Source organism: Pleurodeles waltl, chromosome 1_1 (genome assembly GCF_031143425.1).
Source record: "Pleurodeles waltl isolate 20211129_DDA chromosome 1_1, aPleWal1.hap1.20221129, whole genome shotgun sequence".
Lineage (NCBI taxonomy): Eukaryota > Metazoa > Chordata > Amphibia > Caudata > Salamandridae > Pleurodeles > Pleurodeles waltl.
In genome coordinates, this window is record NC_090436.1 from 526,434,819 (window position 1) to 526,460,069 (window position 25,251).

The following is a 25,251-nucleotide window of genomic DNA, read 5'->3' on the forward strand; positions in this document are numbered from 1 at the left end:
ACTTAGTAACTGCACCAGGCAAAGGGCAGGAGAAAATAAATATATAAACAGAACTGAAAACAGAGGTTGGATACGTGCATGCTGGTATAAAGCTGCTAGCAAATTAACATTCAACTGGAATATGTATAATAGAAAGCTTCCACGGAAAGATAGCGGCTAGTTAGAAAAAAAAGATAGCTATGTTTCATTTTTGGTGAAAATCTAAGTTAATAGCCAGGACCGTATGGAACATAATAGGGTGTCTTTGTCTTTCATTAGCAAGTATGGGTCTTCTCTGTCTTTCCTTTCTCTTGCTGATATTTGTTCACTGTCACTTCAGTTCTTCTTAAGAGTTCCCTCTCTCACTAATTCATGTCAGTCTTCCTAAACCATTGCGGTCTCTTTTTCCTCACTAACTCCTGCCCAGTCCCTTTCCAGTCCACCCCACTCATTTTATACTCTGACTATCTTCCACTGTAAAGATCCGCATACCAATTTCCCGCTCACTGCTTTTCAGTCACTAATTCCTAGTTTTTTTTTTTGCATTTTCCTTTCTTTCTGTCTACACTCCATCTTAGCTGTTTGCCTTTATCCATACCGGGTTCGTGACCAGTGTCCTCTTCTGCCACCCAAGGCTCTCCTCTCTTTATTTATTGTCCACTTCCAAACGTCTGCGATTCTCCCGTTTCATTGCTGCTGATCAATTGTCTTTCTAGAAATAGTCTGATTTTTCTTGTCTACATTTTTAGTGTATCCTTCCCTCTTCAGCCCTCCCTGCCTTTAGTACGTGGAGCTCCCTGTAACTCTCAGCCACACTCTAGTCAGCTCTCGCACTGCACCTTGGCAGCACTCCGCGATTACTCGTCTACCCCCCATAAAGCGTACTCTGACCCCTAAACTGCATCTTCTCCATTCTTCCTTCCAGCAACCCCCAAGTGCTTAATTTGTTAAAGAAAAGAGTGCCAGTGTCCAACGCTCTGCTCAGAAGCTGGCAGCCAGTGAAATTAAACGTCAGAACACCCAGTCCCAAAGCTGGCAGTCTTTAATCCACTCCCAGGCAGTCCCTGCCCCTTCTCGCTTTTGCAGGTTCCTGCTTTCTCCCTTTCTGACTATTTTGCTGAGTTTCTCTTTCTCCGTCTTTCCGATCTGTGTGTTTTTCCCTCTCTTGCATTCGGGAAATATTGGATTTGGAAAAATGAGTACTAGGCCCCAAAAGTAAGTGCCTATGGCGCCAACCAGCAACTACTGGCTCAAAGTAGACACTGGTCCACCTGTCACAAGCCATTCCTCCTCTTCAGTAAATACTGGCTCTTACCCATCCACTGCTTCTTCATGTCCATAACCCAGCAGCCATTTTCAATTGTTCCCTTTTCACCGTTTCCTACCTTCACAACTGTTTTTACATACCCGCTCCTTCACTGCTAGCATTGCTATACTCCTCCTCTTGCACTGCTTGTCCAGCCTCACTGACTGTCACCTCCATCTCTGATTCACACCTTGAATGTTGTCTCCTTTAAGCATCGCCAATTCTCTTACACTTACTGCTTTTTTTCTACATTTTCTTCTCCAGTTTCTTCCTTTCTGCAATGATTTTCTCTTGCTGCTTCCTATCCCAGCATAGTTTCAGCCCTGGTGTGTGCAGTATAGATGATTAACACAAGTAATGTGAATCAGGGGTTTCCAGCATCGAGAAAGAAGGGCTTGATCCATGCTGGATTTTAGTACTTTAACTTAAAATACATCTGCATGAGACTAATCTAAATGCAACTCGAGATCTCCTTTCAAGATGCGACTTGATTTCCCCACTAGGATGTCTTTTGCCCCTCTTCTCCAACATTTTCATGATCCCTCCCCTCACGTGTCATAGTCTTGCCATCCCTACTGCCCGCCTCGTGAGGCAAATTCCCGTACTGGATCTCCTTGTGGCAAAGGACAGGCTATCCTATGTGATACCTTTCTTAATGGAATGTCTGGCAGGAAGAATCCGGACATGTTATGGGGTGCCACCGTGGAGGGGAGATTGATGCGGAAAAGACCATTTGTACGGTCAAAACTCCTGACTTCCTCGATTGGCTATTCCCCTTTGAAAGCTTTCAAAGTACACTCTCACAGGTCACTTTCAACTCTTACTGCAACCAGAACATCCCCACATTACCTCAAATAGGGTCACCTACCTGAGGCATGCATTCTTAGTTGACTCATGGCCATCAACTATAATGTCTACTTTCAATTGCAGCCTCCGACCACCCTCTATTGCCTTACTTCCTTTTTTCTCCCAATTATGCTGTCACCCCACCCCAAATTTGCAGTCACTGGAGATGGCTGAGCTACTGACATTGGTACTCTCCACCCTACCCGACCCACCCCACGCCTCCTTCACAAAGGTTTCTAAGCTCTGGGCCTTGAGACTCCTCTCAGGACCATGGTAGACTCAACTCAATTATTCTCCTCTATTTGTCTCAGCGCATGTCCCCTCCAAACCCACACCAAGCTACCCACTCATATTTGTATGTTAAGACCATTAACTCCCAGAGGACATCTTTCCATGCCGCACTCGAACACCTCTGCAATTTCATTGACATCCCTCTATGTTAATGAGCTGACACACTACACTAAGCACAAGAAAACTATCACCAACCAAGGTCAGCATTGGCTGGACATCATACTGCTGCAGGAAACCAACTTGACACCTGAGGAAGGGGCAACATTATGCAGAGACTTTGTGGGCAAATCTTTAGATGCCAGCGTCACCCTCCAGGGATCCTCCTCCACCACTACCTCAACTTCCCATTGGAAAAATGGCATTGAAATATTGCTCCACAAATTTCTCCCAGCTAGGGTATTACAGTCCTGGGCAGACCCTGAAGGCTGCTTCAAAATTGCAAAACTCAGCATAGCTGATGTGTGCATAAGCGGAGGCCCTATCTATGTCCAGGTGGACGATAATTCAGCCTTCTTATCTAAATTGAGTAGATTACTCACCTCCTTTGGTAAGACCAAAGTCATTCTGGGAGGTGATCAGACTATTCCCATACCCCGTATCATGGACAGGTCTGAGTTCCCAGACTTTAAACTCTATAGCGATCAAACCATATTGCGGGATTTGATCTCAGACCATACCTGGATTGAACCCTGGCAGCTTCTACTTCCCCATGACAGGCACTACACCTTTACTTCATTCTACCACAAGATTTGAACTTGAATTGACTACTTTTGTGCAACCCCTAACCTAGTGGGAGACCTTCTTTCAGCTTCTATAGCACCCAACGGAAACCTAAATCACGATCTTAGTGATCTACATCTGGGTTTGGGAATAATCTTCTCCCATGGGCAAAGCCTGTTGCATGAATGTCTCCAAGTTTAGAAACCATAGTGACATGATCTGTCTGCAATGCAATTTAAAACAATTCCTCCTTGGCAACCAGGGCTACATCTTCTCCTTACAAACTCTATGGGGTGCAGAGAAGGCATACATTCAGGGTGCACTGATGAAAGCCCTGGCACTAGCAAAAAGACAGGCATGTGCTAATAGGCTGCATCTTAAATTGCAGGCGCAATAACTTACCTTGGCATATTCCAAAATCCCAGACCCTGCAACACTGCAAATGTTGCTTTGAATCTAAACAGCCTTGAAAGAGTGGCATACACCGTTGGCTGAAAAATCGCTCTTCCACCTCCATCAACACCTTTATGAGTGGAGAGGAAAGGTGGGCTACCTCTTGGCCAGTAAACTCCATCAACTAGGATCTATTAGAACAATACCAGTGATCTGGGACAAAACAGGAGGCTTAGTCACCAATCTTAGAGGCATACTGTCTGAATGTCAAACCTTTTATGTTACACTGCAGAAGACAGTCACAACAACAACGCAGAAAGTGAGTTCTTCCAAAACGTATCTATACTCAATCTGAAACTAGACCGGTCAAAACTACTGGAGGAAGTGATCTTTAAGGAGGAAATTGTTGAAGCGATAGATGGTATGGCGGATTTAAAAGCATCAGGGTAAAATGCTATTATCCTCTGTGTTATGGGAAGTCCTTGAACGTGGTCACAGATGAGATGAATTTGCCAGAGCCTGAATCTCCCTGATCCCTAAGCCAGAGAGGGACCCCCTAGACTATTCCATTGCAGACCCATATCACTCATTAATGGATATAAAAATTATGGTGAAATGTCTGACCAGCTGTTTTAAAAAGTGCATCTCCCAACTGATACCCCCCACTCTGGTAGGGTTTGTAACTGGCCTTTCATCAGCTAAACAACTCCTTACTCTTTGCATAATCTCTGGCAAGTCTGGGATGATCTTGATGAGCAAGTCCTACTTTCACTTGATGCTGGAAAGGCTTGAAAGGCTTTTGACAGGGTATAGTGGGGATATATGTTTAGAACATTGGAATAGATGGGCATTGGCCCCAACTTCCTCACACTAGTCAAAAGCATGTACCAAGCCCCTACGGCATCAGTGGAAAATGGGGATCACACTTCCCCTCCTTTGCGCTACACTGTGGCACACGGCTGGGCTGCCCCCCTATTCCCCTTAGCCCTAGAACCCTTTGCCATTACCATAAGACACAATGAAGGCATAAAACGGATTTGGACAGTAGCAGGGGAAGTCAAAGCATTTTACTAGGCTGGCGATATCCTACTCATGCCAGCTCTCCTGCTCATCTCAACCAATGTACTGACAGCCCTGATAGATTGCTTCTTGGACTTCTCAGGATATAAAGTCAACTGGTCAGAATGCGAGGCCATCCCACTTACTAATTACATTATGTGGGCCTCTATACACCCCATGCCTTTCCATTGAAAACAAGACAAAATGAAATACTTAGGCATACTCATCAACAGAGGCCTACAACAGATGGCCTTTGACAACTTCCTCCATCTCTTGGACAAAATGAAGGTGGACCCCCAGATATTGTCTGCTTCTAATCTTTCACTATGGGGCAGAGTCCAGATCATTGAGATGAATATTGACCCTCCCTCCCCCCACCAATATTTTTGGGATGCTCTCATCCCTTGTAAATGGCACTTAGATACATCAACAACTTGATACTCCAGTTCGTATGTGATGAATATTGAAATAGATAAAGAGTAACTCAACTGGGCCTTCTGGAGACTATATGCACTTGTAGATCGAGATACCATACTCGTCAAGGGCCGTCTGACAACTTTCCTAGAACTACAAGAAGACTTTGACCTCCCACACTCCCAACAGTGGAGATATATACAGCTCTCCCATGCATTACACTGTCAGTTAAGCCATATCAATATCACACTGCCCTGCTCACCAGAGGCGACTGCTTATAAACCTGGAAAGCCTATTAGGGCACCATCACAGGACTTTACTCTCTGCTGATTGACTCCCAATTCTCTACTTCTACATCCACCGAGCTATGTATATGGTGGGGAGATTGCCTATGTTTGCAATTTATAGATGATGTGTGGGAGGTAATATTAGCTGACTACTTCAAAGGACTGCAAGAATCCTGACTGAAATATAGCCACTTCACATTGTTGCACAGGTGGCAATATTCCCTTGTCAGACTCTGCAGAACAAACCTGAGCCGTGATTTGATGTGGTGGAGATGTCAGTCCCAGGACTGTAACATTATATGGGTTAGACATGTCAGCCTTGGGGTGGTCTTACCTCTCCTCCTCCATTTTGCTGGACTTATTTATATTGGTCTTATGACTCTGTGCACTTTATCACTACTAACCAGTGCTAAAGTGCTTGCTCCCCTAAAACATGGTCAAATTGGCCTCTACCGAATTGGCATATTGAATTTACTCATGAGTCCATTGCAGAGAGGTGTACCATATACCCAGGGCCTGTAAATTAAATACTGCCATTGAAATTGCAGCACTCATTTTGCCAAATACTTGTGTGATACTGTTAAACCCGGGCCTGCCACTGCACCCTGAATGCAGTTCTTAACTGCCATGTTGCTTTGACAAAGACACACCCTTGCCAAGCCTTAAACTCCCCTTTTATCACGTATAATTCAGGCCAAAAGTAGGCTGTAGGTAACCTATAGGGCAGGGTGCATTGTAGTTAAAAGTTTGGACATGTAATTTTAAGCTTTACATATCCTGGTAGTGACAAACTTCTAAATTCATTTTTCAGTACTGTGAGGCCTACCACTCCTATAGGATAACATTGGAGATTCCTTATTACATTCAATAAACTGTAATGTCAAATTGGGAGCAGGTAGCTAAGTCATGTTTGGTGTCTTTGGAACCGTAATGAAAAACTCTATTTAATGGTAAAACTGGGTTTTTGATTACAATTTTGAAAATGCTACTTTTAGAACATTGGCATTTTTCTACCTTTAGCCCTTTTGTTCCTGCAGACTATTCTTAGGTCACATGACTAAATGTAAATGGCAGTTAGATTTGTGAATTCTTCCCAGACAGTCACACAATAGAGGGATTAGGTGTGCTTCAATGGGCCATCTGCTGGCAGGATAGGGGCCGGACCTGAGCACAGCCCCACTTACAGCTGAACAGGGAGTGCTCTGCCTTCACACAAGGGACCTATCCCCTCCACACTATCACTGCAGCCAGCTTGGAACCAAAGCAAGGGAGTCAAGAAATACCATGCACTTCAAAGCCACGGTCTAGAAACTTTGACCAGTTCTCATGTGACTAGATATCCGCAGTTAGTTGTTTGATCTTTTAGATGCTAGTTTTTACAAAAACCTTTAAAAATTCATAACTCCAGTTATAGAGTTTTGCCATTTTGCTGTCAAATAATATATTAAAGTTTAATCTATTGTTCTAAATTGGAGTGGATTTTTTCTTGCATTGTGTTTACACTTTGTTTGTGTGCTGCATAAATACCTTATGCATTGCCTCTAAGATAAGTGTGACTGCTTCTTGTGCTAAGTCACCCCAGGTTAACCACAGGTTAATTTAGTTACTTTTTTGTGGTTCTCCCTGCAGGGGGTTGTGGCTATTGCTTGACCAGGGCTCACTCCCCAGCCAACCAACAACACAGTTTCTCACAGTAGACATCCTGTGGTCCTGCCATTGGATGCATCGCTACTAGGGCCAAATGTGGGCCCGAATGAAGTCTGGCCTGCTGATCCCACGGGGCCTGACAGCACTATAGGCCCTCCTTCATGACATAAGCAACTCTTTATGCTTACCTGTCCACTTCACGCAATGGGTAGACATGGCTCTAGTGTGTCTCTAAAATAAGAATTCTGAGATAGTGAAAAATTATCAGAGTCCCTACTTATAATGTCTGATTATAAGACATGTTTGAAATGGTGTCTTTTGAACAATTAATCTACAAAGTCAATCATAAACTGCCATCATTTGAGGAGATATGGAACAGGTTCCTATCTACTGATATCCACTAAAGCAAGACTGACACAAAACTAGAGACCAAGTTGCCTTTTGCTGTCGTCACTGGACTTTTCCCCTAATTGCCCCATTCTCTTTTTCTTCTTGTGGTGATGTTCTACATATTGCACGTTGTTACTTACCGGATGTTCATACCCATGTTAAGGTCTTACCCAGCCCCCACCTACCCATTTCTTATTATTGCTGGGTAGTGATGGGGGAGAGCCTTGCAATACAACACACCGCAAAAGGCAATCTTTTGGGACGCTTCTTGTTTGCTTACATTCCCCTTTAACATGATTATACTATGACTGAACGCAAACAAAGCACGCTGGTCTAAGGGCCGAAGTTAATGGCCTGTAGGGCCACCTTGGGTATTGTTTACCTTTGTGATTGTACCTGCCACCTTCTACTTCTACCACCTCAACCATCATCTCTGACTGTACGTTGCCTGTTATTGTATGTATAAGTGTGATTTTGGTATTGTTTGGTGATTATTCTCACAAAAACCAATAGAGAAATGTGAGCAGAAAAAAACCAAAGAAACCATAGCCATTCAACCTAACCATATCTTCAATTCCAGCAAGCATGTGCTTCTCACATTGCCACCACTAAACATCTCACCTCAGTCATTAATGTTCTACAATGTAACTGGTGTAAATACATAGAATGGTTTCCTTTATCATGCAAAACTAACCCAATAGTTAATGGACCTCCACTAACTCTGGGGCTCCCGAGTAGCGTGCCAATTGTTAGCGCTGAAACGCCTCGTCAGGGTTAGTAAGCGCTATATAAATGCAATTATAATCGTTGCTTAACGCACAATAAGTATTTATGCAGACGATATACTTAAAAGAGTTCGTGTTCTATTCAGCAATTTCTTAATGTACAGAAACTGAACAAAAAATGTAAACTTTCACTTATACCGTCTGCATACCTTTTCTGTAGTGGAATAATGATGCAAATAGAAGAAGTGCCTGGAGTTGCGCTTGGCTGGGTTATTTTTATATGAAAAATATCTCTTCTTGGGAGAAAACAGGTTGTGTGGGTGATAAAGTAGAATCGTGATAGTCACAATACTTGCGAAGGGAAAACATTTGTAACTTGCATACCTTCAGGGGTGATAAAAAATTATTACACAGCTGTAGTAAATAACAAAATGTGCATGCATACATTCAGCCATTTACACACCGGATTCATCATATTTCCCCTTTCTGCATGCATGAACAATTCATTATTTCTGTTTAGTATATCCTTGTTTGCTATTGTTTAGGATCAACTTGGAAGTACTTAAATATGCTGATATATAGAGCTCTTTTCACACTTTCTTCTGCGATTTTTCAATGTACAAGCGAAAAGAAACTGGATGAACATGCAGCTCGTGAAAAAGGCATTTATGTTGTAGATGTTGCTTGACTGTTAGAAAAAGCTCTGCTCAAAAAACAAACTGTGTTCCCACCATAGTAATGGAGCAACTTCTAATGTTACAGCAATTAATATTCCTTTAGGAAGTGCCGAGATTGCCTCACCTGATGATAAAGGTTGGAACATGCGCTTTTGCAACTGTTAATACCTCTTCGCCCTCATAATCCGCTCTCGCACTCAGTTTGCTGCAAGGATGTCATTTAGGGGTCACTAGGGATCGCAGCTGCGACCCCTGGTTTGCCCTTTGCTCCCCCTGACCTCAGAGGTGGCAAATTCAGTGCTGGGAACACAAGGGCAGCTCGTCTTTATGGACGCCAGTAAAGGCTCCACTCTATTCGTTTTCCGTCAATTTTATGAACACTAGTAGTGAATAATAATGTATATTCACTATGGAATAATAGTGAATAATATATTATTCGCTATTAGTGTATTAAAAATGGAGTACACAGAGTGGAATATGCCTTTCAATGGCAGATGAGGTAAGTACTAATGCTTTTAAATGCATGTTGTGTGTGTGAAAGAGTGCAAGTCTTACGTTTAAGGATGTTTGTGTGAGTGAAAGTAGAGGTCAAAGTGCATGTGATATCACTTCCCGCTACCCATGGCATTTCGGTAAATTGACGTCCATGATTTACTGCATAATTCGAGAGGAGCAATTGGCTGCCATTATCCCCCTTAGCAAAGCACAAATATAGACCTTCGGCTTGCATAAAAGTTACGGTTCCTTCCTGCATATAATTCCTGTGAGGGGAGTAGCAATCAAATGTTTAGCAATATCTCACTCTGCCACCAGCAGACCGGTAGACCAATTGCCACTAGTCATCTTACTCCCCCCCCACCTCAGCACCAAAGACTGTGTTTGGGTGATGGGATCAAGGTGTAGCTATAACTGTACTCAGCATAGCATGTATTTAGCCCAATAAGGCTTAATCTGAGGGCAGTCCCAGATCACATGAAGAATAATGTTGGTCACTCTAGGATTTCCCATATGCCAAAGCCTGGCCAGGTCATAGCCACCATTTTGGCCTCTAACCATTCATCATTTTTTAGTTGGCCTACCCTAACCTGCGATCTATTCATCAAGAGCTTCAAGGAGTCTTGAGACCTCATCAATAACTAGAGATCCATAAATGTGCAAGATGCCAACTGTTCCATCATCACCTTAGGCTCCAAAGGGATAAATTATGGGTGATCACATTGGGAATACCATGGCTGAGTTGTTAATATCGAAAGAATTGGGAATGGTGCAAGTCATGTTTTTTTTTTAGCTAATTGTTTGAATGATTTAATGTGCCTACTTGCCCACACATCACCTCCATTTGGGATAGCAATCAAATCTCAAGCCCCAAATACACTGAGGCCCTAGATGTGAAAGCCAGCAGCCCTGCAATAAAGGCGTTTCCCCAGTAATTAGTTTAAACACTTTGCTATGCCTCAGAGTACTGTATCAACAAACTAAAGGGGCTCTAGTCAGTTCAGGTATTCTTCTAGGGACAGAGGATTCATATAATATCACCTCCAGATTCCATATTTAGAAAAGATCTCATTTTAGTCTATACGTCAGGTCCAGGTAGTCCTTAAACATTCAGCCATTAACCACATCCTGAAATATAAGTGGATATTGGGCACCTCCCGGCCACCACACTAGAAGGCCTGAATGAATTTGATGAGACAGATCCTAGGCTGTGCTCCTGCCCATAGAAATGTACCCAGAATAGTGCTAATATCAGTGAAGAGAGATGCAGGCAATGTGTAGTGGAAATCTGGAATTATATGGAGGAAGTTGGGACAGCCACCATTTTGAAAGTCTTCCCAGGCCCATTATCGAAAGAGGCAGCTTGTCTCAATTTGACACTTTCCTCCATGTACACACCAATAGGAGAGCGATGTTGAGATTTCAGCATTGTCTACGGACCCTACCGATGTTAATTCCCATGCATTGAAAGTGGCCTTCAGAATATCTCAAGGTATTCTATGCTGGAAAGTCTGATTGCTGGCCCACAATTGCACATAATTAGAATTGGAGCTGTTTACCGTGAGGCCAGAGGCATTCCCATAAACCTGCAACATCACTAGTAGTAGAGGCACTGAACAGTCTGGCTTCGGCAGTTAAACCAGGAGGTTGTCCACATAATGCTATCTAAGGGGTCTGAGCCCCACCTTAACCCCCAAAAGCTGAATGTCCCATCGGATTCACTCTGCCAGTGGCTAGATAACCAATGCAAACAGGAGAGGGGGCACCCATATCCCATTCCTCTGTCAATAGGGAATGGGGGGGATAACATGCCATTCACCTGGAAGCCACCCACCAGTCACTGTATAAAGTTTTGGCCAGCCTTGTTAAGTGAGGTTCAAAGTTCATACTAGAAGGATCTGAAACGTAAAGAGCTAGTGGAACTATATCAAAAACTTTTTCTAAATCAATTATTAACACCAGCACCAGCACTGTTGACTCTCTCCCCCCATTGGCACCCTTCATAGCCACCTGCTGTCAGCAAATAAAATGCCTCATACCAAGACCTTACATAAAGCCATACTGATTGGGATGGACCAATTTTATAACCTGGATCAGCCTTGGGGGCAAGACTTCTGTCTGTATTTTAGCCTCTGAATTCATCAAAGGGACTGGACGATACAAAGAACAGTTTGTTAGATCCTTCCCAGTTTTGATAATGACCACAATCATGGCACGCTTATGGTCCTGCGATATACACCCAACTTTTGTCATCTCAGGAAAGAGTGCCAGAAGATGTGGGGCAATAAGGAGGACTATCACTTATAAAATTCTATCAGAAACCCATTGGGGTCAGGTGTCTTACCGCTGTTCATTGAGGATATAGCCTCTTGGAATACCTACAAGGACCATGGGACATCCAACTCCCTCCTTTGGGATGTCATCAATGTATTCAGTTGTAGATCGGGCTATGGACGTGGACTGCTCCACCAACATAGGAGGTAGATCTTTATACAGATTCAAGTAAACCTCTGCAAACGCTTTTGCAATAGAAGTTGCGTCCAAAACCAGGTCACCATCTCCACAGCATATCTGTGCAATTACACATGATTCCAAGGCCTGTGCTGCCTGCCTTTAAATTGGTCCACCTGCCTTTTCCATCATTCATAGATTTTGTGCCAGCTAGCAAGCCATGAGAATCTGGAGGTATTCAACTGAAGGTGCCGAAGTTCCTCCACTGCCAACACTAAGGGCCTCATTCTGAGGCTGGCGGGCGGCGGTAGCTGCCCGCCTGGTGGGAACCGCCATATGGCCGCTCCGCGGTCAAAAGACCGCGGAGGCCATTCTGGCTTTCCCGCTGGGCTGGCGGGCGACCGCCAGAAGGCCGCCTGCCAGCCCAGCGGGAAACCCCTTCCCACAAAGGAAGCCGGCTCCGAATGGAGCCGGCGGAGTGGGAAGGTGCGACGGGTGCAGTTGCACCCGTCGCGAATTTCAGTGTCTGCTAAGCAGACACTGAAATTCTTTGTGGGGCCCTCTTACGGGGGCCCCACGACACCCCATACCGCCATCCTGTTCATGGCGGGCGAACCGCCAGGAACAGGATGGCGGTATGGGGTGTCGGAATCCCTGGAGGGCATGGATCCCATGGATCCCTGAAGCCATGGAGGATCCCTGAGGGCAGCGGAAAACCGGCGGGAGACCGCCGGTTTTCCTGTTCTGACCGCGGCCAAACCGCCGCGGTCAGAATGCCCTGCGGGGCACCGCCAGCCTGTTGGCGGTGCTCCCGCCGACCCCGACCCCGGCGGTCCTTGACCGCCGGGGTCGGAATGACCCCCTAAGTGTCTAAGAGTGGAGTCATCTCTCACTGGGGTTACTATGGGGGTCATTACAACCCTGGCAGTCAAAGACCGCCAGGGCTGTTGTGGCGAGTGCACCGCCAACAGCCTGGCGGTGCAATCCAGGGTATTTCGACCCGCGGTCGCACCGCCGGGGCCGGCGGATTTCCGACACATTTGCCCCGGGGTGATAATCCGCCCTCCAAGGTCATAATGAGGGCCTATGTGCTTAAGCTCACTAACTCCTGGCTCCAAGGCATCAGCTTCCTTGCTTTGGTCCTTCTTCACCCCAGTTTTGAGGGATTTAATATGGCAACATGCCACTGCCTTTAAAGCCGCCCATACTATACACGAGTAGTCCACTGATCCAACATTAATCTCAAAGTAGGAGATCACTTTGTTCCTAAGCCCATTCGAGACACGCTTAGTATTCAGCTATCACCCATTATCTGCCACTGTACTGTTGCTTAGGTGCAGCTCCACCTGAGAGTGATTGGACAAACTGTGTGGGAGTATTCTCCCCAGGTCAATAGCTGGCATGAAGAAACGGCCTAGGCATGAGAAGGAGTGAGTGGAAAAAGACTGTATTGTCTTGTGGATGAGTGCCACTTCCGTCAGGCATCACACAGTCCCAAAGAATTGACCTATGCTGCGAGAGGAGTCAACCTCGCTGTCATTCTACCTCTTAGAGTATCCAAAGATAAGTTATTCACTGCACTGAAGCCTCCGCCCACTATCACTGTCTCTGCCGGCAGTTATGTCAACTGGTGAGCCAAGGCAGACATAGAGGGCTTGGGTAGTGCCAGGAGAATGTGTGCAGTAACGACTGACCGGGGTTGCCCCTTGAGTGAGCCAGAAATAATTACAAAATGGGTAAGTGAATCTATAACAACTGCTGATAGAATCAGCTGGAGGCATTTTTGTGTATGTAACTTGCATGGTATACCCAGGTGTAACCATGTCGTCCTAGGAAAGAGAAATTGTTGCCTAGTAGATGGGCCTCCTGAAGTAGGAAAACATTTGACTCCAGCCTTTACACACAAATAATAACTGCTATCCTCTTGAACTTGTTAAGTCTGTTAACATTCAATCAGCCACCATGGATTGACTGTGGTTATGGGTTTGAACACTACCGAAAGTGGACTGTATCGAAGCAGAGTGATTTGAAAATTGATTTTTATTGCTGTTACCAACTGGAGGATTGGCATGTGGATGAATAAGGACTACTAGACCCAGAATGCATTGTGAACATCAACTCATTAAAGAGGGATCAATGAGGAGGGGGGACAAAATTGGAATTGATGCAAGCAATTAATGGGGTGTTTTTAATCAGCAATGATATATTCTTCCTAGTGAACAAACAATGTTTAATATAATTGAAGGGAGAATTATTCGCAAGTAGCCATGAGCTTGATTAATGTAATTGTTATTAAAGAGGGCCACTGCGGGGGGTGGGTGTTTTCACTATAAAAGAAAGTGAATGGCTGTTTTCAAGTGAAGCAAATAATGAGCAGCCTTTTCCTGTGAACAAGGTCATGAGGACCGAAACGTGTAAGGAAGGATTGCCCAGGATCGCTTTATTATTAGAAAACTGCTGGATGCTGTCACAATAAAGACATGGAATTTCCTGCGACTCTGGGAGTGTTGCTTGCTCTTTTTTAGAAAAGAGCAGTTTGGAACATTCAATTTAAGAATGCAATGGTGTCTATCTAAACTGGGTTGTGTCATGGCGGGAAGTTATGTGTGCCGGTAAGATGGAGCATGCTCTACTAAGCAGGGTAAAGAAATTCCAACTCGATCTACTCCAATCAGAGGGTGCAACGACAATTCCCTTCTAGCTACACCCCACCATGCATTACTAGATCTGAAGTATCTGTCAACATGTAACATAACCACCTTAACTGATAAACAATACTGTCAAAATGAAAGTGGATATCTCTCAGTGAAAGTTAGTGATGGGACATTGTGGAAACAGACCACCCCAGGGAGATGAGGAACATCAACCTCCTCAGCTCTCTCCCAGTCCCTTTCAGTCAATTTTAATACAAATAGTTTAAAGAAAATCCCATTATGCTTCTGGGCCACTTGGGGGTAGTGTCAATAGGGATCAGCCACCAAGCAGCCCATGGACACTCCCTCTGGTGCCTTTTGATATTACCTTCAGCACTTACCATTGTCACCAAGTCCGGAAGTAGAATAGAGTTTCCAACAGTGCTTGCAATCAGTCAAATGGTGGAGTCTTATCATTCTCTGAGGCACTGCTGCAGAAGGGTCAGGCACAGGAGGCACAGTTTCGGCCACTCTCAACCAATGTAGAAAACTCACTATCTCAGGTTGCACTTGTTCTATGTACTGCCTTTACCCGCCCTCAACAGCCACGATCCTTGGTCCTCAGGGGATGAGCAGTTCTCCAGTTGTCCACCTCTTGGCATCCCTAACAAGAGGCCTAACCTCCACCTATTTCCATACCTCCTCAGGTGTGTTAAAGAAGTGTGATTTCCCTTGATAGAATGTGGCTGGCCCTGGCAAGTTGAGAAGCATTTACAAAAAATGCATGCCTCAATGTTTGGCTTTCACTTCAGCAAATGTCTTAAATTGCTGCTGCACCCGTGCGATATACTCAGGAAAAAAACATCACCGTGGCAGAGTCTGTCAAAACCATTTGTTGAGCTGGTCCTAGAATGACATCCCTATCAAAATAGTGAGGCAACCAAAGTACGATAGGACGTGATGGGCCACTAGAGGTGGCTTTTGAGTAAGGGATCTCTGTGCCCTTTCAATAATGAATCAGATGGATAGGTCCTGAGGAGGGACCCTGGATTTGAACTGTGTTCAACAATGGCTTTTCCACATTCCTTACTCCATGGCTGTACCTCATGTAGTCTCAGGGCAACACACAAACCACACACTCCTTGTTGTTCCCACCAGCTGTGATCGCACCCCACAGACCTCAGTGTCTGCCTGGTTCTGTGGACAGTAAGTCAACTCTGCCCACAAAGGTCCCAATTAGTGCACAGCCATAGTCGGCACTTCTTTCTAGGTTATCAACTATGTGTGTGAATATAATGTATAAAAATGTATGTGAAGTAGTATACACAATTTTTAGTTTAATTTGACAAAATACACAGTGTTATTAGAAAAAGGTATATTAAGCCTCCGGAAAAGGGCATTACAATATTTGATACCTCAGATACCACTGTGCATCCAACTGATTGTGTATTTTTACAAAATGTTAATACTAGTGAACCAATTCACCATTACAAATTGTGATGTGCTAATTAAGAACATATAGGTTCGCTAGGAAATGCCATTACCCAAAAGCGAGAGTCGAAAGATCACATGCTAGAAAGTTACCTTGTTTGATCTTTTCCAACTCTTCCTCATAAGCAGTGTCTGTAAATAATTAAATAAAGAATGTTAATACTTTTCTTCCTGAGACAAGTGTTTTAACGTACTTGGCATGCCAGATTTAATGACAATACTAGTTGTGGATGTTACGGAGCTGCTACAGACATTATAGCATGTTAATTATGTATACAATGCTAGAGACACAATGGAACAACAATCTTCCTCAGAGCAAAAGAAAGCCATTCACTTATGTCAATGGCACCATAGACATAAAAGAAGTCCTATCAGATGTACTTCTGATGATGATGATAGAACTTCTGGTATGAGTGACAGCTGATGCAAAGTACCGGGAGCTGGGTCAGTGCAGGAGAAGATGAGTGCGGGGTGAAGGAAGCTGATGCACAATCCTAAAGTGGCCTGCCCCTTTGCACTGTATTTACTGTTCATGAATGAAGTTTTAAATTATATATGTTTTTTTAATTAAAAACTAAACATTTTAATAATGACTCCAATGAAGTAGGCTTGTCAAACGATGGAAAAGTTCAGACGACTGCCCAATCCATAAATCACTTGATAAATAGTGATTCAGCATCGGCCGTTCACAAAGACATATGAAGGAGCTCTATTAGACCACATAGATCAAGGCTTGAATTTTCAAGACACTTTATGTACAAAATGTACTTGGTGGATGTTCTTTATAGCATAACTGACAGTAAGCACATTGGACTAGAGATGAGTGAAGGTCTCCACAAATACGTACATAAGAAGACAAAGGGAGCTACCACTAAGTATTGGAGTGTTATGGGCAGAATTCTTCTTGAATGGTTGTGTGTACAGATAATACATATGGATTGTTCTGTGACTTTTAACAGATATTCTTATGACTTAGTATGCATGCTCGCAATGGGTCCTGACATTTTCGTGAGAAGTATAGAAACAATAGAGAAACAAAAATAATGTGCAGTACACATTTTCGAATGCTCTTCATGACTATCATTTGTGGTATGGTAAATGTTACAAAGTTTCCGAAATCTGAATGAAATTGAGATTGCCAATCTGATATGATGATGGATTAGAAGCCATGAAGAAATGTTATGTTGATCATAAAGATGTTTAGCAGTTGGATACACAATATTACTCTAAATTCTCATAATAAGTTTAACTGTGACTCAACATTTATTGAAACCTGCATCAAACTGACATCGGCTTTACACCTACTACAAATTTCACTACCACCGCTGCATGTTATGACATTTAATTTCAACATTTCTGTAATGGTTAGGGAGATGAAGAACGCCTTTATAAGATAAGTCATTTTCCTGATGTGAAGATTGATCTTTAGGAAATGTTCACTGTCTGCATAAAAAAAGTTTCAGTCTCCGCTTACCCAACTGTGAATAGTAGCACATATAAATATATTTTTGTGTATGAAAGGGATGGAATGTGCATTTTCTGAACTATTTGTTTATTTTGGTGTTTTATATGATGCAAACTTAACACATTTTGGCTAATTCTGAGTAGCATGCTTGTAATGAATACAGATGACCACTGTAATATTTGGATTAAGGTCTACATCCACCATCTTCAAGTAAGCATTATCCTCTGTGTTCACTCAACAATAAACATAAATTGTGAAGGTGCTCTGGAGTAAAAATTGTTGATACTGATAATAAAGGGTTCATTCTACACTGATTTAGTATTAAATCATCCATCTGATTGTACCGGTTACTGCTTCTGAGTTAAAAACTCAGAGTAAAATATGTTATCTAGCAGTCCTGTTTTTGGTAATATTGTGAAGTGAAGGCACCCTTAAAGCCATCAGCTGAGCATTTCATACCTTTGATCCCTACAAATTTTTGAATATCGGTTGGGTAGTGGTCATTGCATTGACTGCCCACAGACACCATGCTAAGAAATTGTGATCAGCCTGATTCTACACTTCATATCCTTGATCCAATTTATTAATTGGAAATTGTCCTTCTTTTTCATAACTAACCTTGTAGCTTGGTTTTGTATGTTTACAGCGTATGCTTTTTACATTATCTTATCTATATCATGTTGCATTAGTCCTGGCAGGTCATGTCTAGCGATATTACAAATTCCATTGAGTACTCTTATCAGAAGGAATGATGGAATCATGGAGAGTAATCACATTTGGATGTTAGTGTCTTGAAGAACTGTGTCATTTTATGCTTGAAGGAAAGGTTGAAGGGACATATTAAATTAAGACATGGTTCTTCATAGGGCTGATGGCAATTACAATAGTTGTATTTGGTCTTCCTTTCTCCCAGTAGAAGAACTGTGAATTTGGTTTTATTGATGCACAGAAATGTTTTCCATATTTTGATTGGCTACGATTGTCAGAGGCACAATTGGATCAAGTCGAGTGCCTGTGCAATTCCACAGTTTTGAGCCTAGTTCGCAAAGAAACCAGATTTGGGAATCCAAAAAAACTGAACATTTCTTTAATGTTTTACAGTGATTTTCACAATTTCAGGATTCACAAAATACTGCATACAGAGCAGGGAGGATCACAACCTATGGATCGAACAATCAGGTCTTCACTTTTATGTGGAGGAATAGCGAGCAGGCTTCAGTGTGAAATTGAAGGGCAAGAGTGTTCCCACAACTATGCAGTTGCCACTAAAGGCAATGGATTGTGTTTTCACAAATCTGTTGTGAAGTAAAACCAGGAGCTCATGGTGTGTTGCCCCCAGAGTCACTCTATCAGGAAGCTATACATGGAGTGGCATTAATAAAGATACCTTTGTGAATATTACTAATTATTTGAACATAGCTTGTTTATTCATGGGGGAGAGTTAAGGGTGGGCAACTTGAAAGAAACATGGTTGTGTTTCCACAGCCTTGCAACTATGATGTGGACAAGCTGCAGCCTGGACTTGACATTCTGTGGTGTGAATGACAGATACTATTTCCATAGTCCTGAAAGGATTGAAATAGGGGATTTGCAGCCAGGACAGGGTGTTGAGCTTATATAGCAGAACTCTTCCTACAGTTTTCACATGGAAGGCACATATATCTGTAAAGTTACTACTTGTTTATCCACCATGGATGGGGTTAGGATCCAGACAAGCTTGGATTTTCTGACATGTTTTGACAGTGAGGTATTTTTCCTTTGAGATGGGCCAGACAGCAGCGTCCCAAAGTGAGGATCCTGAGTTGGACAGCAGTACCTTAGTCTTAGATGGGTTCAGCATTAGAATGTTTGCCAACACTCACCATCTTTTCATAGGTAGGCAACTGGTAAATGCAATAAACTAATTCCATTATTTGAGGATTTGAGGGGTGTGTGTGTATATATATTATATATATATAGTTATTAATATTTAAAGGCAGCCCCCATGTTAACCTATGAGAGAGATAGGCCTTGCAACAGTGAAAAACGAATTTGGCAATATTTCACTGTCAGGACATATAAAATACATTACTATATGTCCCACCTTAAACATACACTGCACCCAGCCCATGGGGTTACCTAGGGCCTACCTTAGGGGTGTATTACATGTAAGAAAAGGGAAGGTTCGGGCCTGGCAAGTGGGTACACTAGCCAAGTCAAATTGGCAGTTTAAAACTGCACAAACAGACACTGCAATGACAGGTCTGCGCTATGTTTATAGGGCTACAAATGTGGGAGGCACAACCAGTGCTGCCGGCCCACTAGTAGCATTTGATTTACAGGCCCTGGGCACCTCTAGTGCACTGAACTAGGGACTTACCAGTAAATCAAATATGTCAATCATGGAAATCCAATTACACATACATTTTACATGGGGACACTTGCACTTTGGCACTGGATAGCAGTGGTAAAGTGCCCAGAGTAACAAAAACAGTAAAACAGAGTCCAGCACACATCAACAACCTGGGAAACCGAGTCAAAAAGCTAGGGGAGACCAGGCCAAGGATGCCAACTCTAACAATGATGTTATCAAAGATGTCATGAGTGCTGTAATTTGTGGGGTAATTAGCAGTGCATAGCGAGGGTGCAAGTTATAGTTACCTTAGAGCATGAGCTATTTACTTGAGGTAACTAACTGATGAATGTCTATGGTTTCGTATATGTCTAAAATGTGAGCCTAACTATAACAGCCCTGTAACCTTTGTTTTTTTTTAGGGAATTTCTATGGTTTTCTTTTTTACATACAAATTTTCTTACCATATGTAAATCCAACCACAGCGACGCACAGCCTTTGGCCATGCACAGAGACGGTCGGCCACTGGCCCGGGCCAGGCCCTGCGGCCAGTTCCCTATAAGCACACAACCTTGCACCGTGTGTGGCCTTCACCTGTGAGCAGCAGGTGTTGCCCACAAGGCCTCTCCTGCAGCCAGTCCCTACTGCCAAGCCCCTAACCACCCTACTCTACTCTACTCTACTCTACTCTACTCTACTCTACTCTGACCATGGCCGTGCTTGGCGGGAGTTGGGCGCAGCCTTTCTCTCAGGGTGTGAGAATAGGTGTAAGAAAGTGTATCCGGGGGTGAGAGTGGCTGTGAGAGCCTCTGTCGTGTGTGAGAGTGCATGTATTAGTGTCTTAATGGGTGTGTCAGTATCTGCCTAGATCTGTGAGTGGCTGCACGAGGATGTCAGTGGGTCTGTGAGTGGTTTTGTGAGCGTCTGAGTGGGGCTGGAGTGGTTGCACAAGGGTCTGAGTGGGTCTGTGAATGGGTGCGTGAGTGTCTGAGTGGGTCTGAGTGGGCGCGTAAGGGTGTGAGTGGGAGAAAAAGATTAAAAGAGAGAGAGAAAAAGTGAGAGGAAGATAAATAGTTTTTTAGACTTTGATGGATGATATACTTAGCATGAGATTTCAACACAAATCAAAATTAAAACTGTGTTTGTCAACTAAAAACAGTAAGATCAGCTTTCAGTATAAGCCTTAAACATTTGCAGTTGAAAAAGAAAAGGAGGGAAATGACCAGGGATACATCTGGACTCGAACTCTCAACGCTCAGTGTGAAGATCTGTGACCTTCACGCTTGATCTATTCTTTTTTTTTTTCAAATCTATTATTTTTAACCTTTTATAGGGTATTTCGGACTACAGGGGGAGCCTCAAGACTTCCCCGGTGGTCCCACTGCTCCAGCAAGCAGGCAAGTGCTTTTAACAGCAGCTCCGTGGTCACTGGAGCACTGCTTTCATCTCTGTTCCCTGCACGCATACCTGCATGCAGGGAATAGAGATGAAAATTCTGCTTTCTGACAGCGGGACCTGTTTAACAGGTCTCACTGTCAGAAACTGGAGTTTTTGCTGCGACTTGGCTGCAACTAGCAAAGCTGCAACCAAGCCACAGCAAACAGCTATGTCCTGGGGTGGGCACCCCGTGACATAGCAGGAGTCAGCCCTGGGGGGGGGGTGGCCCCCAGGGCCATCAGTGGCTCCTTGACGGGGCTCCCCCAACATGACAGCCCTGGGGAGGTGGTGGTCCCCGAGGCTACAGGAGGTCCCAAATGGACCCCCTTCACTTTTCTTTTTTACTATTTGCCCCAGGGAGGTGGTGGTCCCCAGGGATGCCGGGGGGGGGCAGCAGGTGCCCCCCCACTTATTATTAGTTTAAAGCCCCAGGGAGGTGGTGGTCCCCAGGGCTGCAGGGGGCCACATAGCCATCCTCCACCAAAATATAAATATAGCTCTGGGGAGGTGGTGGTCCCGAAATGGACCCCCCCTCACTTTTGTTACTGTTTGCCCCAGGGAGGTGGTGGTCCCTAGGGCTGCAGGGACAGGGCCTCATGCCCCCCCTGCATTAATTATAATTAAAGCCTCGGGAGGTGGCAGTTCCTTTGGATCTATGGGGGGGGCCAGGTGGACACCCACAAGTCAATAACTTGAAGACCCGTAGAGCTGGTGGTCCACCCCACACAATTAAAGAATTTTGCCTTGGGGCGTGGTAGGCATGGTTTGTGATCATTCTGGAAATACTGTGGCTATATCTTCCCAATACAGATATTGACTGGAGAAATGGCATTGTGACATTTCAGTCAATCTTACTTTAAGTCTAAAGAACAAAATTCTGCCTAACGTGCGTTCAAAAGTGCTTCTAGGATTGATTCAGTACACTTTTTGTCTGTTTAATAACATCGTTTTTGTGATGCCTTCAAAAGTTAAAACATGCACTCTGACACCCCATAAAGACCATGTGCGATTGATCCACAGCTGAAACTCAACAACTGGTTACAGTAAAATCTAAAGGTATGCCAAACAGAGAAAATATGTTGCAATACATTTTACTGCAGACAAGATAAATGAGCACCTCAAGTCATATAAAGGAAAGTTTGGCTTCAGGCTTTTTCAGGCACCCTAAATGACGAGATGTGTGCTTCATGGCTTACACTGATGATTTCTTCATTTATTTTCACACTGTGAGGTCCATGACTATTACAAGTAGGTTAGGTGGCCACAGATGGACCCAACAAGTTTCCTCCAATCATATTTTTGGATTCCCCTATCTTCTGAGGCCGCCAATTACAGTGCATTGTGGCCTGGAAGGTATATAATATTTCAGAAAGATCATGGAAACCCACAGATTTTGTTCAGACCTTAGCTTAGTCAAGACATTTCATGGACAGCACCCTTTAAAAGCAGGACAACACAGTATTTCCTGTGGCCAATCTTGGATTGAGGAGGGGATCGAGGGATACTGTCAGAATTCAGGTTAGGCTACAGGCACGCAGGAGCTGGAGGCACTGGAAAAAGGGGCTGTGGAAGCTTAGATTAGTGGGAGCACTAGACCACTAATTTACTAGGAATGTATGCTTACTTTCTAAGTTAAGGTCATGTCCAAATCAAGAGGGGCTAGAGCTCGATTTAGACACCTTAGGGCCTTAGCTCAATGCTGGACAACAAGTTGTGAGGTTGCATTGGCTTTCCAAATCCTCTGAATTAGCACCTGTTTTGCATCCAGCACTGTTTGGTGTTTCCTTGCAGTTGACTTCCTCGATTTCTGCGTTAGTCCCCTCCGTAAAATTGCACTCTGGGTTGTTTGTGTGCTTAACCCATTTTATTGTAGGATCTTACCTGTGTGCGCAGCAGGGTATTGGGGACTCTACTGGATTCCTTCTCAGCTCTGGGCTTATCATTGCTTCATCCGCTTGTGGAACCAGTGAGCCTTGTTTCAGTTATTACCTATATTTTAAATCCAACTAGTATCCATACTGACCTTCTACCCTGTGCCTTACAGCTGGTCAGATCTATCCAAAATTCATACCATCAAGGCACAGTGGTGCCATCCTGTGAAACAGACAAAGTCTCAGAGAGTCAGCTCCAGTCCTGGATTTCACTCTTACTCCTTTTCCTGGTTTCTCCCTCAGTTCCGTGTTTGGTGATACTCATCACTCCATGGACGAATATAGCAACTATGGGATGGCAGGGCCTTCTACTGTTTCAGGGACACTGAACACTGACAATGATAATGGCAAATCTGTTCAGGCCATACTAAACGAGTGCAAGGAACACTATCTTTATCACAAATTGCTGTACAGGTTTTACCCTTAATATATGGAATTTCTGATTTATAACCACTGCATCTGGAAAACAAATGGATCCGAAGAAAATCTCCATTGGGAAATATCTCCATTGGGAAATATCAAACTGTGAAAGACATCTAAAGCTTTCTGTATGAGCAGACATTTACTGGTGCTTAATCAACTCCTTATCATTAACAGTTTCTTTACCTACCAGTCTGCTCCACAAGGGAGTCATATTTCGGTGAACCCTAGTGGCATGTCATGCCTTTCAGACTATCACAGCCCCAGTGATATTCCTCCAGAAAATTAAGAAACATTTTACTGTTGAGGTGGACACTTCACATATTGTGGTTAGAGCAATCTTGTTGCAATGAGATACAAATATGGAAAAACTGCATCCTGTTGCCTTCTTGTCCTGGAAACTCTCCCTAGCAGAAGTCAGGAGACCACTGCAGTTTGTACCAAACATTGCCCGTGCCAGTGCTGTCAATGACAGAACTAAGTCTACTACTAATGCACTCACTCCTTCAAGTGTGAACATTAAAGCCAACCAAAGCTGAAAGAATGGGTGGGAGGCAGATATTATTCATGTTTAACCCCTTCGGTGCTGAGGATGGCTTGGCTCCAAGAAGTCCAGCACCCACCCACAGGAGAAGTGCCGGTATGCCCCCTGGCCCCTGTGGGCTGCCCCGCAACATGCCCTCACCAGAGATGGAAGCAGAAGTCCTTCTACACCCACCCCTGCCCCCTCCTCCAGTGATGTGATGACATTGGTGCACACCAGCCGCACAGATGTCAAGACAGCAGGCCGAGGACACGCTGGAAGCCATTTGCTTCCAGCGCAGTTCAGGAGCAGGTGAGTTTTCCTCCCAGGAAGGACTTGGTAGGGCAAAGAGGCACCAGGGTAAAGGTAAGAGTTTTTCCTTTCTCCGGGTGCCTCTTTGCAGAGCATTCCTGCTATGCGATAGCATGTGGGACCGCGATCGCGCAGCAGGAGTGCACCCACTAGCACCAGGGACTTTGTTTCTGGTTTGTTTGGTGTAGGGGAGCGACCCCTTGGGCAATGGTCACTCCCCACTAATTTGGGCATTGTTTTGGGCATTCTCTACCGCCCTGGGGGCAGATCAGCCATTTCTTCTAGGTTGACCTGCCCCCAAGGGGGACAGAAAGCCACTAGGCACCAAGGATTTATTTATTTATATGTTGGGGAGTGGCTCCTTGTGAAAGGGTCGCTCCCCATTGTGGGGGCAATATTTTGGCCATTTTCTGCTACTCCGGTGGCGGATCAGCCACATTTGTAGGCCCATCTGCCCCCAAGGAGGCAGAAAGCCACTAGACACAAGGGAGTTTGTATATGTCGGGGAGCAGCTCCATGGGCAAGGGTTGCTCCCCTTTAATGGGAAAATATTTTGTCATACTTTTGGCTGTTTCATGCTCCTCCCTGGTGACAGATTGGCCACATTTCAAGGCCCATCTGCCCCCAAGGGAGGGCAGAAAGCTCTTAAACACCAGAGATTTTCTTTATTTATATTTTGGGGAGTGGCCCCTTGGGCACAGGCCACTAACCATTATGGAGCAATATTTTGTCAATTTTCTGCCACCCCTGATTTTTAGGCCCATCTGCCTCCAAGGGGGGGGGGGAAGAAAACCAGAGACAGAGAGCTAGAGAGAGAGAGAGAGAGAGAGAGAGAGAGAGAGAGAGAGAGAGAGAGAGAGAGAGAGATGCCATTTATCTGGTAGTGTGTATGGACTAGCATTTGGCTGGTGGTGTGTTTGAAGAAGGTATTTAGCTGGCAATGTGTGTGGCTGAAATATTTGGATGGTGGTGTGTGTGAAGTGGTGTTTGGCTTGGATAAGGTCACTTCTCTCTAGGGTGGCTATTC

At 44.2% G+C, this 25,251-nt stretch overlaps 1 protein-coding gene across 7 annotated transcripts in view; it reads right to left on the reverse strand.

Moving 5' to 3' along the window:
- The window catches only part of MCTP1 (multiple C2 and transmembrane domain containing 1), a 2,197,525-nt gene that overhangs the window by 969,399 nt on the left and 1,202,875 nt on the right, over positions 1-25,251 (reverse strand). For 4 of the 7 annotated variants that reach the window (XM_069225469.1, XM_069225496.1, XM_069225514.1 and 1 more), the window contains one exon: positions 15,898-15,936. The exons of the other annotated variants lie outside the window; for them this stretch is intronic. In XM_069225469.1, the coding sequence (XP_069081570.1) occupies positions 15,898-15,936 (39 nt within the window). The remainder of the gene's footprint in view (positions 1-15,897; positions 15,937-25,251) is intronic. 7 annotated transcript variants of the gene reach the window in all.